Below are 13,138 nucleotides of genomic sequence, written 5' to 3' on the forward strand. Positions count from 1 at the left end.
TTATATTTGTGATTTATATTACATATTTTTTTTTCAATTTGTGTTTCTGTTATTATTTATAGGGATTTATCATATATAATTTTTAGACTAAGTTATTTAAAATATAAATAAATTATATAATATCTTTATTTTCGTTTGGTGTGTGAATGTATAATATACAATTATGTATGACACATGTCTAATAAAAAAATTAAGAATAGGAACACTTAGATAAAGATCTCAAAAACGTCTTTTTAAAAAAATATTTTTTAAAAATTAAAATTTAATATATATAATCAATTAAATTGTATTATTTTTATTAAAATTAGACTGGACAAATCAGTTTAGTAAAAAAATTAATAAATTAAATTTTAAACCAGTATAAATTAATATTTTTCATAAAAAATTACTACGATATCCCTATTATAAAATACAACTAAAATATCCTTATATATATATATATATATATATATATATATAGTAAAGTATCATTTTTGTCCCCAACGTTTGGGGTAAATCCTATTTGTGTCCTTAACGTTTAAATCGTCCTATTTGTATCCCTAACGTTTGTAAAAGTGATTCAATGTTATCCTACCGTCAATTACACATCATGAGCACTTTAGTTTGAGTTTTAAAAATCTCTTCTTGAAGTTAAAATCGATGATCTTCTCCGAAAAATAGCTCATCAAATGTTGAAACTAATTTCTACAATATTTACATAATTCACTTTTTTAGGGACATAATTGAATCTAAACACAAATAGTGGGTATAATATTAAAATCGACCATATCCAAGTGAGACATAATTGAGAATGAATACATTCAAGTGAGAATAATTGAAAAATATAATCTGATTTGTTAGTATAATTGATAGTAGGATAACATTGAATCACTTTTATAAACGTTAAGGATACAAATAAGACGATTTAAACGTTAGAGACACAAATATGACTTATCCCAAACGTTGGGGACAAAAACGATACTTTACTCTCTCTCTCTATATATATATATATATATATTAATTTTGAAAACTTTAAATTTTAACTCTATAACGATAGAGAAGAAAAGGAATAGAATTTAGAATTCTCAAAATTAATATATATAATAAAAGTATTTTAGCCATTTTATATAATATGAGTATTGTAGTCATTTTTTATAAAAAATAATATTAATTTAGACAGATTCAAAATTTAATTCACTATTTTTCGGTCAAATTAATTTATTTGACCTAATTTTAACAAAAATAACATAATTTAAGTGATTATATGTGTTAAATTTTAATTATTAAAAAATATCTTTAAAAAAGATGTTTTCTGCATCTTTATATGAGCATCCCTTAAGAATAATAATCCTGAAATAAGTGATTTAATTTAGCATTCTCGTGCATGGTACTGGACATGCACGTGCATGGTACTGGACATGCACGGGTATTTATTATTTATTTGAGTTTGCGCAACACCTGGGTCTGTCTCATTCTAATTTATTTGTATACGCTTAAAAATTTTAAAATTTTTTTAAAAAATAAATTAAAATAAAAAATTTTAATTACCACATCAAATAATCTTTAAAAAATTCAATATAACGATTATCAATCTATGTCAATACTTTTTTTTTTTCATTTTTTTTTAATACAAGACTCCCAAGGTCCCAGAAGGGAAGTGAGTCCAACAACGACATCAAGAGCAACAAGAACATGATGCACTTCCACAACATCAGCTCCAAAACAACAAACCAGAGCTAAACATCGACACAAACCAAAAGAAAAAGTCTCACAGAAGCAAAAAACAACGGCAAGAAACACAATCAAAGAGAATCACAAGACATATGGCACGATGACAGCAAGCATAAACAACTAGAAACTGGATTAGTTCCTTAGGGATGCTTTAGACTCCTCCCTGTATAATCTCCACGCATTCAAGAGATATTTTATACGACGTTGCTTCAGCTTATCCTTATCAAACTTGTCCTTCTTAAAAATCATATCACATGCAGCCCATAAGACAGCAAAGAAAATAGTAGCCCATTTATTGTTGGAAAACTTTGACATCTTGACACCCATCCAGAGTTCAAAGTATTTGTTGAGAGATCTAGACCACATCCACTCATGACATGAGAAAAATAAGTGATAAATGGTTTCAGATTCTTGTTCACATATATGATATATTTATCCATATCTTGCTGTAACTTTTTCACAAATAATTCTCTTCCAAAGAGGACACTCCTCCTTGTCGAATCATTTAAGCAAAAGAGACGCATTCTTAAGAACCATGTCACCCACCCCAAGCATTCCTTTACTTCCATCGTTCCTGCCCCTAAACAACTTCACTTGCAAAGAGACTCAAGTAATGCATCGATAAGTTATTTTCCACCGATTTAAGAACAAATCGTCCCGCCTTAGAGAAAAAATTTTCCTTCCACCCACCGTACCATTCAAACGCTCTTCCACCTTTTTTTTGTAATTGGTTTGCATGTTTTTAATTTCCTTGAATTTGCGTCTAGAGGAATACCAAGATAACGAATCGGCAACTCCACCCTTTGATAATTCAAAATTTTGTACGCTTCCTCCACATCATATAGATCATAAAGGATACGATGTCAATTCATTAAAATTTTGATGATTAAATTGAAGTGCAAATATAATTTTTAGGACCAATTTAAGTATTAATTCAAAAGGAGGAGCACTATTAAGATGTTAGATCACAATAATAACTAATAAGCATCTTGATCCTCCCAAAGAATAGGGCACAAATTCGAATTTCATAAGTAAACTTATTGAAAATAGTGTAATTTTTTAAATACTTCAATTTTCAAAAGTAATGTTTTTCATAATTTTTAAAAATTTTTTACTAATATGTGTTCAAAAGTATATTTTATAATTATTATAAAAAATATCTATTAAAATTATAAATTTTTTTATATATTTAATATATTTTTTGTATTTTAATGTATTAAATATAAAGTTTAATTATAATAAATAATTTACACGTATATTTAATTATATATCTTTTTTAAATAAAAATAATTATTTTTATATTAACAATTGTTTAAATAAACAAATATAATTAGATTATTAATTAAAATATTATTACCTCAAAATTAAATTTTTAAATATAAAAAATAATAAATGACTACAGCGTTATTAAAATGTACCATGAAATAATTAATTTTTGGTAAAATGTTGTCCGCAGGCGCAGTAGATAGGAGAGTGAATTGACGCACCAATGAATGAGGGGTTGTTTGTACTTTTTATTTAGGTGCAGGCGCAGTGCATTGCAGGGCACCCCCTAATACCATATCCTAATCTATTTATAGGCCCCACACTTCACCCATTCACTCACTCTCATTTTTTCTCCTCACTTCCTTGCTTCATTTCCCATCTTCACCAAATCCTAAATCCTAATGGACATTTTTGTCCTTCCAATCCCTGTTTCAACTTTTACCATACCCCCCTTCTATTTTTGGATTATTATTATTATTATTATTATTATTATTATTATTATTATTATTATTATTATTATTATTATTATTATTATTAAAATTTATGTAAAATATATTTATTTTTTTGTAGAATATATCAAAAATGTGAATTGTTTGATTTGTTTATTAAATAAAAATTTTTTAATGACTAATAAATATGAGAAGGAGTATTAATTTTCTGTGAGAATAAAATAAAATAAAGGATTTTATTGGGAGTTAGGATTAATAAATATAGGTCAATTAATTTTTTTTAGATCTTTGAAGTATTTGGTTATACCAAAATTATTTAGTTAACAGTAAAAACTCTTTTGATATAAAGTTGTTTATTTTTCTCGACTTTTGGTAATAAATTTTTTGCCTGTCTTTCCGTTATATTTTGCATTATATCCATTTTTTTATTTGTATGAATGTGTTCTGAAGTTAAAAATTAATTAAATCAAATTGTGATGAAAATATTTTTAGAAAAAAAAATTTAAAGAGTTAACTATAATATAAACTAATTTTTTTATTTTTGATTTTAAAATTTAAAAAATTAAAATAGTGAGAGATTATTTTTTTAACAGATTTATTTTTTAACTAATTAATTAGAGTTGACTTTACCCCTAATTAATTTTTTAACGGAACCTTTTTAAAAATGTTAGAAAGGTTAGATTTTGACGTTTGCTTAAAAACAAATGTTAAACTATTTTAGCAGGCGCAATTAACATAGTAGGATAAAACTAAAATTTGTTAACAGAAAAAATATTAAAAATATTTCAAAATTTCAATTAAAAACATATTTTATCCAATTTTTAAAAACAATTTCATTAAGTAGACAATGAAAATTATAAACAATATGAATAATATAACATATTTTAGGTCTATTAAATATAAATAAATTTAATTAATTTAAAATTCAAAATTTAAATTTTAAAATTAAAATTAACATTCTATTTTTAATTTATTATTTAAATTATATAAAAAAAAACATTATTCTCTTATCCTTTCACTCTTGCAAAAATGGGCTTTCGGAAGAACGAACACGCCAATTCAATAATACCGTACATTAGAAGGTTATAATAACTTCAAATCTGAGTTTCACTGACCTAAACAGAGGGGCAATAACGTCCATCCAAGTAAATTGGAAGCCTGAAAAGGGAATGAAAACAAGTACAGTGTATAGGTAAAGAGAAAAGAAAACACTGATCCAACCAAACAAACAAAGACTGCTTCAGACCTTAGCCTACCTCTTCAAACTTCCACCTCCTACCTCACGCGCCACCCTGCGCGCGTGCCCCTCCACACCCACCTGTTTTCTCTATTAACGTGACCAACTCTCACAACAACTCTCTCTTTCTCTCTCTTCAACGCAACACAAAGTCACAAACTAACAACAACGAACGAAACTCGAACAACAACAACAACGACAACATAGTTTGTGTTTTGTGAAACCAAAACGAGATTCATCTCCAAATTTCGGTTCTTTCGTTCCAGAGCCCTTGATTTCCCCATTCACCATACTTACAGGGTCAGTGATTCTCTTCTTCTTCTTCTCCTTCCTCCTCCACTTCGCAAAAACCACTCCTTCATTCCTTACTTTATTTCGGGATCCCTTTTTTAGATTCGTTCTTCTTTTCGTATGTGCAGATTTTAATTTACTATTATTATTTTTTTTAAAATTACGTGCTTTTATTTGTTTCTATTATTATTTCAGCTGGTTATTGTAAATTTTGTAGTAATTTTCTCTTTTCATTTTTCGTGAAATAAAATTACCAGTAAAAAGATATTTATATGTGTTTTTTTGTAGAAGACTTTGTCTGATTTTTTCCCCCTCTTTACACTGTTGTTAATGCGGCAATGCGTATGGGAAAAGAAGTCAAATCGTGAAGTATGCGCTTTTTATTGTGCTTCTCTGCTCCTTTTTTTTGTTCATGTTCGCTTTGTCGTTTATGTCACTTGTTTTTTTTTTTTTTTGGCTTGGAATGTATGTTGAAAATAAGTATAATGAAAATAATTGAAAAAAAAAGTGTGTTCTTTTTGTTGTAGTGTTTTCAATTGGGTATTTTGCATGAGGCATTGTTGGTTAACAATTAAATGGGCAGGATATATGGTAATATTGCAGTGTGGTTTGTGCATTTTTTCCTTTTTGTGTTTATTTATTTATTTATTTTTTACCAATTTAATACTTGTTGGTGTCATGTGCTTTATAGTTTTTCTAGCCTGCATTGTGATTTTGTGTGTTTCTTGTGTTAAATTCATGCGCAACATCGTGGCATTTTTGTATATGAACATGAACCATTGTTTTCTCCCTGATAGATCAATAGTTGTGGAAAATCCAAAGATTTTTTGAGAGTTCATATCGCCCGCTAGCTGTTTGTTCTTGATCTTGTATTAGAATTCCTACTTAAACAAGCTGGTAGTTGTGTTAAAGTTTTGCTTAAAAACTTTTAGCTTTCTTTGGTGTAAAAATAATTAAGTTCTTTTTAGTTTCTTATTTTGGTTCGTGTATGATTCACGATTCACGTGTAGCGGTGATTCATGCGCGGCCTTCTTTGCTGTTACACAAGTAATGTAGACACACTTGTCATGCTTTTTCTCTTTACTTGTCAGAAAACGGCAATTCAGTTATATTGTTTAGTGAGTGCAAATGGATTTAGAAGATAAATTCCTTGCTAGAGGTGAGCTTTTCGAGCTTGTCCTTCAGCCTTCTCTTTTGGTAGTTGCAACGATTTGCTTCACCGTTTTATTTTATAAGTAGCTCTGACTACTGAGTGCCAGCTGAAGAATAGTTTATCATGTATAGTATGTTCATCTGTCGAAACATGACATCATGTGGAATACCAGCTGAAATTGGAAGTTGCATAGATGATTTTAAAGTTCTCTTGCCATGCATTGACCATTTTTATAGTTACTTAGACAGTTTCCGTTAGATGCCGTGATGTGAATGGAATAGAAGGCTTAGCTGTGGATGCGGATGCGGATGTTTCTAGGAATAATAGTAAAATTGTCCCAACTCATTTAACTTAACCTTAGGTGAAGTATGCCCTTACCCGTTACCATGTGGGAAGGATAGCATGGGGGATGCTCAAATGCTGTGATTCTGTTCAATAGGTGAGGTGGGGAGGTATATTTGGAAGTGAGATAATGCTGAGGGGCAATTCAGATTGTTGGGGAGTAGACTAAGACTAGTAAAGGGCTAGGTCTCTCGGAAACTTGGCATGGTCACTCGTTTGCTTTCATTCTGTCGGTAAATAATACGCACTTACCTGAAGGAGGGTGAAATCACAAAGATTTTACTCCCTTTCCTCCAGTTTCACTATTGTTGCATCCCTTTCTTCACTATACTAGATGGCCATTTTTAGCAGTTTTCAATAGTGTTACTACTACATGTTTCAGAATAATACTAATCATAGTATAAGTTTTAGTTTTCTTATGCAGTTTTAGTTCAGTTCATAGCATAAGTTATTGAAACTTGTTTTGGAAGGTGTATTGTTCGTTTCTTATAATTTCACTTTGCAGTTTCATGGTTTCTTTCCTTTTAATGTTGCATGTATCCTATTCCTTGATCAAGATTTGTTTCCTTCTTGCTGGCCAAAACATGAAATTTGTTTGGCTGGTGTGACATAATATGCTATAATTATATGCTATAATTGACATGATATACCGTAGTACGTGTAAATGGTTGTGATAAATTCCAGTGTATGGCTAATTTTAGTCAAGGATCAATGTTATGTCAGAATAAGCATTTTGGGTTTTAATGATTACTGAACTATTATGTTTACTATTTTGTATTATCTCATTTGCCACGGGGTGGTATTGTTTTGGAAATTTATTAAATTGGAAAAATGTTATACACTATTAAATTAGAAAATGCTGTTTGTCTTTGGCAACGCGGAAATGTTTTATTACCTCATAAAAAACCCGAGCGCTACCCTGTTATGGAAAATATAAGAATGAAATACGCAGAATCAAATCATTTCAACTTGTTTGTAACAATTTAAGCAAGGTTATGAATATTTTCCACAAAACCAAATGTGAAGTTTGGTTTCAATAGGATATTTCTTTGGTCTTTCCTGTTTGGTTTGATTGGACTTTTAACATGCATTAGTTTTTTCCTTTGAAGCTCATGGATATAAATGTTGACCTACCATTGATGTTCTGTTTTCACCATATGAAACATTAAAGAATTGATTTGTGTTTCTAATATATGTTGAGCATGGCTCATACAAAAAGACATGTAATCGCCCAATTCAAGTATATGTTTTATTTTTTGTTTGGTGTTATAAATGTTTAGAGGTGGGTTTTATTATTGAATTTAATCATTTTCTTGATAGCAACTAGAAAGGGTAATTCTGCAGTCTAAGGGTGTGTTTGGTTTAAATTTTCATTTTCTGTTTTTATTCAGTTTTTTTTTTTCCATTTTCAGAATTTTGTGAAGATAAAAGAGAAAACAGGAGGTGAAAACAAAAAACACTGAAAATAAAAATAGAAAATGAAAACGCAAACCAAACTCACCCTAAGTTGTCCTATTCGCTTCCAAATAAAAAATAAATTTTTTGGTATTAAAAGTTCATCAATAGTGATTTTTAGTATTTTTGCACAATTACGCAAGATTGTTTTGTGAACCTTCTGAAAGACCATATTCATTCTTCAAATATTTCTTCCAAAATGCATTAAGGTGTATTTGTGTATGATTTCCCTGTCCTTGATTAGCATGGCCAAGCTGTATCTGCTGTTTCTATATTAAGCTAATAATATCGGTCACAAACTTCACAAATCTACCAGCAGGTCTTAAATTTTCTTAATTAGAATTTTTTATCATGATCGTTGTTCATATTATTGCAAAAACTGATTTGTCATCGTTCACTAGAAAGATAAGATAATCGTGCAAGATATAGTATAACATCAAAGAAAATTTTAAATTTTGGTTATGTACTTAATTAGTAGTAATGTTAGAAATATCTTGCATGAAATATCAAGATCATGGAGTTTTAGACCAATCGTTTGATTGATAAAAAAGATACATTCCATTTAAACATTTGAAATGCTTTATGGGTATAATTTGAGATGTGCGTGTTAAATTTGAAATCAAAGCTTTTAGCATGTGCTCCTATAACTGCACAGAGCCATAGAATCTAGTATATAAAAAGGGTTATGCTTATTCTAAACTCTAGCAGCCATTTTAGCCGTCGATGCTCCTTGAGTAGCTACTCCATTGTGACTTTGGAAATGCTTCACTAGGGTAAACTCTGTCAAGATCTCTCTTCCGACTCTTCTCACCCTTGGGGAGGATCTGGTGCTTATGTGGTATCCACTTTCCTGCTCTATGTTTTCTAGTAATATAACCACACTTTAGGCTTTTAGGTATTTGAATTATTTGAAGGCATTTGATGTGTGTATACTTTTGCTGCTTCATCTGTTTTCAATGTGAACCATTGCATGTTTGGTGAGAAGATATAATATTTATTTTCTGAGTGTATTGCTAGGGATCATTTTGAAATTTTAACTGATTCAGGGTAGCTGTTGTTTGTTCAACATATGTGCAATTCTTCACCTGGATCAACTTGATTTTTGGTTTTTTCTTGGCGGTTGTGCATCTTGAACTTACATTATTAAATACATTTTTCTTTAGTTCTTGTTGTCTCCCTTGAATGCTTATTTCTTTCATTTCCTTATTTAGGATGGTATTAGCATAATAATAATTTCAACATTGATGTTTGGAGATTTTGAATGTTCCTAAATAGAAGGTAAATATTTGATTTAACATCACTTCTGTCAATGCAAAGAGCCAAGGAGGAATGTTTTAACAGACAAATGATTTTGTTCTAATGTTAGGCTTATACTTCTTGTTCAATTGGTTGTGATTCACCACACGTGATCAAATTCTATGAGTGTATTTATCTTACCATAGAGACATAGATTGTTGTGTTATCTTTGGACTCATTTTGACAATTTTTTGTGACGAAATGACCCTAACCGATGTGTGAGGCTATACTTCCCATTAGATCATATATCTAGTGCAAGTGTTGTAGAAATTGCCCCTTAATGCATAGAACAAGGCTCGATGGAAAAATTTGTATTAGGAGTGAGAATTAGATCATATGTGTGGAGAGTAACAATCTTAGTTTAAGTTGTTAAATATAAGCGCTTTTGACATTACTTATAAAAGCAAATGAAATTGACTATGTTGTAAATGATCTAGGTTGCCCCGGCTTTCAAAGCTTGAACTACACTCTGATTGCCATTCTAGTCATGTCAATGGTTGAATTTGAACTTTATATTTGTTTCATGAATCTTATCAATATCTTCGATATTTCTCTCTAGTTAATTGGCATTTATCTGTCTCTTTCACTGTTACTGTTTTAGTTAGTCGAACTTCCTTTCTGTCTTCACAGGACTTACTTTGCTTTTGTTGCCGTGTTATCTGTTCAGGCTCTGGTGTTCAAGGCCAGTCATCCAGTGTGCAAAGTAATCCCAAAAAAATGTCAATTCTGAAGGTGGTTCGAAAAATTCAGAACTCCTTCCGGAATTCCTGAAATCTGGTCCTAGGAAAGAACTTCTGAGAACGTCCTTTGATAAGGACAAAAAGAACAGTTCTACAAAGATCAGGATGACAGAAACAAAGTCAACTAGCAAGATTTCCAAGAAACAGGATTCGAAAAAATATTCTGCTCCCAGCAATCAGCCTTCAAGGAAACAACATCGAAAGGGTGAAAACCCTACTCGATTCATTCCAACCTCCGACCTGCCTTCTGATTTTGGACATTCTGACTCGTGGATCTGTAAGAATTCGGCTTGTAGAGCAGTTCTGTCTAAAGATGATACATTTTGTAGAAGATGTTCTTGCTGTATTTGCCACCTTTTCGATGATAACAAGGACCCTAGTCTTTGGTTGGTTTGCACATCCGACTCAGCCCAAGGGGACTCCTGTGGTATGTCTTGCCACATCGAGTGTGCTCTTCAGCATGAAAAAGTGGGAGTAGTTGATCATGGCCAACTGATGCAACTAGATGGCAGTTATTGTTGTGCATCCTGCGGCAAAGTTACCGGGATACTTGGGTGAGTAATTTCTTTTCACCGACTACATTACATGACCTCACCTACTATTCGTTCATATGCGGAGGTTTTTGATGAATCATTTCCAATTTCTTTGTTTCAGTGGCAAAAAGTTTATTGATGTGCATTCTGATTGCATATAATACTGGAAATAGAATTTTCTCATGCTTACATCCCCTTCTGTCCATCATTTTCTTGCAACAATAAGCAAACTTTCAACTACTATAGTTTTTGGATCTTTGATGTGTCTTTTCCATGATTAATTAATTCCATTATGGCCTTTCCCTGGCTCCTTGAATTTTTGTAGTGAAACAAATTGTTGTGGTGTATAAATTTTTGTGTTACTTCTCTTTCAACACTTACGTCGGTGGCTAAGTTTGCAGCATTGTGTTGATGTTCATGTTTAATAATGGCAGATGTTGGAAGAAGCAGCTAAATATAGCAAAAGATGCTCGGCGTTTAGATGTGCTGTGTTACCGGATATATTTGAGCTTCAGGCTTCTGAATGGAAGTTTGAGATTTAAACAACTTCATGAAATTGTACAAGAGGCGAAGGCTAAATTAGAAACGGAAGTTGGTCCAGTTAATGGGGTTTCTTCCAAGATGGCACGCGGCATTGTCAGCAGACTCCCTATTGCCGGTGATGTACAGAAACTCTGCTCTCTTGCTATTGGGAAAGCCGATGAATGGTTGGCCACTGTTCCCAGTTCAAATCCAGAATCCGGAGGTTGGAATTATTGCCTTCTTTTATTTATGGTTTCTTCCTTTCTTATCCTTTTGTTTTTTGGCCCAAACAATTTCAATTATACTGTTGACAATGACTGTATTTAACTTGCAGAGGGCTCCCTTCCCGCGGCCTGCAAGTTTGTTTTCGAAGAGGTAACAGCTTCATCAGTCAAAATAATTTTGATTGGAATATCAAATGCGTCTTCCGAGGAAATTAAGGGTTACAAGCTCTGGTATTACAAGAGTAGGGAGGAATCACACACAAAAGATCCTGTTTGTGTCTTTCCGAAAGCTCAGAGGAGGATTTTGATATCTGATCTCCAGCCATGCACAGAATATACTTTTAGGATTATATCTTATACCGACAAGGGCGATTTAGGTCATTCTGAGGCCAAGTGTTTCACCAAGAGCATAGAGATATTGGAAAAAAGTCCGTCTTCATCGGTTGCCATCGGCCGCAAGAAGGAGAGCCTTCAAACTGGAGACAATTCTTTTGGATCCAAAACGGAGCCGAGTTCTTCAATGTCTGACTCTGGATTTAAAGTTCGAGACCTTGGAAAACTTTTGCATCTTGCCTGGGCTCAAGAACAAGGTTGCTTGGAGGGGTTTTGCGGAGCGGACTTGAGAAATTGCTGTGCACAAAGAGAAATGATTGTGCCTCGCAATCTAGAAGAGCGGTTCCCTTCCGTTTCACGAGGCCTCGATTTAAATGTTGCTTCGGTGCCTGATTTAAATGAAGAACTTACACCTCCTTTCGAGTCTTCCAGGGACGAAGATAATGGTTGCACTTTGCAGCAGGCAGTTGAGCCAGACGACGATGCAGCCTCTCATGATCTCGAAAAAAACTGTTTGGCAGGGTCGGATGGTAGTGGTGATTCCCAAATCTGGACACAAGGGCCGACCGGAGAAGTCCCGGCTGTTGACTCTCGCGTAGATGCATGCAAGAAAAGGTTAGCAAGCTCGAACGAAGAGGCGCATGATTGTGACAGCACTCTGATGAATGGATCTCCTTTACACATACCGGATGGTTCGTTCTCATTGGACGAGAACTTCGAATATTGTGTGAAAGTGATTCGTTGGCTAGAATGCCAGGGTCATATTAAACAGGAGTTTCGGTTGAAGTTGCTGACATGGTTCAGTTTGAGGTCGACGGAGCAAGAACGTAGGGTGGTTAACACGTTCATTCAGACTCTGATAGATGATCCGAGTAGTTTGGCCGGGCAACTCGTCGACTCATTCTCCGATATTATATCAATCAAGAGGGCAAGAAATGGGTTGTGTAACAAAGCTGTGGGATCAAATTAAGGGTGTGGATTTGCTTCCTTCAAGGCTCTTACCATTTTACAGTGACAAGATCACCTTGTACAGGCATTTTTTATTGCTCACCTTCTAAGTGATTCATTATTGTTATTATTGGGGACATTGATGTTTCTTTGTCCTGCTAAAGGGATTTGCATTGATGATTATTGCAGAGGCAGTAACACATTTTTCCTTGGAGGGATGATCCTTGGAAGTGAAGATTTAAGGATGTTAGGTCTTAGGAGGCATTTTGCTATTTGCTCAATTTATTGCAATTATTTTTAAAACTATGAATTTATTTAATCAGCAAGATATTATTAGTGTTGATACTTTCTTTTTCTTTCTCATTTTTCAATTACGTTCATTTGATGGAGCGACAAGATGTGATTGCTGATTTAATTTCTGCTTCAAGCTTCATTTTTCGTTACTTTATGCGGGTTCTCTTTTTTAATCAATGTAGGTCTATACCCTAACTAGTGTGAAGCCTTGGTCGACCTTGGTTATCATCATAGGATATTTAAGGGTTCTTTAACCCTAATGTAAATTCACTCAAGCAAAAAGTCTTTGAGTTACATAATAATAACGACAACAATAATAATAAATATGGCAGTCTTCGTAAATAA

At 32.5% G+C, this 13,138-nt stretch overlaps 1 protein-coding gene across 5 annotated transcripts; it reads left to right on the forward strand.

Moving 5' to 3' along the window:
• The first annotated feature begins 4,613 nt into the window (after positions 1-4,613).
• On the forward strand, positions 4,614-12,844 carry LOC110267902 (VIN3-like protein 1). 5 transcript variants are annotated; one of them, XR_015886216.1, is made up of 5 exons: positions 4,661-4,962; positions 9,867-10,493; positions 10,907-11,217; positions 11,329-12,584; positions 12,689-12,844. XR_015886216.1 is itself a non-coding variant. In XM_088492077.1 (5 exons), exons 3-5 carry the CDS (start codon positions 10,045-10,047, stop codon positions 12,519-12,521), a joined length of 1,953 nt encoding a protein of 650 aa, XP_088348203.1. In that variant the 5' UTR covers positions 4,661-4,962; positions 5,242-5,322; positions 9,867-10,044; the 3' UTR covers positions 12,522-12,844. The 5 variants fall into 5 exon arrangements, 3 of the variants coding, with proteins under 3 accessions (XP_088348202.1, XP_088348203.1, XP_088348204.1); XR_015886217.1 differs by having other exon boundaries at positions 11,329-12,578; XM_088492077.1 differs by adding an exon at positions 5,242-5,322 and having other exon boundaries at positions 11,329-12,844.
• Positions 12,845-13,138: the final 294 nt, after the last annotated feature.

The sequence above is a fragment of the Arachis ipaensis genome, chromosome B6 (assembly GCF_059453495.1).
Source record: "Arachis ipaensis isolate K30076 ecotype BB chromosome B6, ASM5945349v1, whole genome shotgun sequence".
Lineage (NCBI taxonomy): Eukaryota > Viridiplantae > Streptophyta > Magnoliopsida > Fabales > Fabaceae > Arachis > Arachis ipaensis.

What these genes read in the sequence shown, in the direction of transcription:
- LOC110267902 (XM_088492076.1), top strand. Translation starts at nt 10,045, where the DNA reads ATGACAGAAACAAAGTCAACTAGCAAGATTTCCAAGAAACAGGATTCG. An exon ending in AAAGTTACCGGGATACTTGG is followed by an intron (nt 10,494 to 10,906) that starts GTGAGTAATTTC and finishes TAATAATGGCAG; the next exon opens with ATGTTGGAAGAAGCAGCTAA. An exon ending in TTCAAATCCAGAATCCGGAG is followed by an intron (nt 11,218 to 11,328) that starts GTTGGAATTATT and finishes TTTAACTTGCAG; the next exon opens with AGGGCTCCCTTCCCGCGGCC.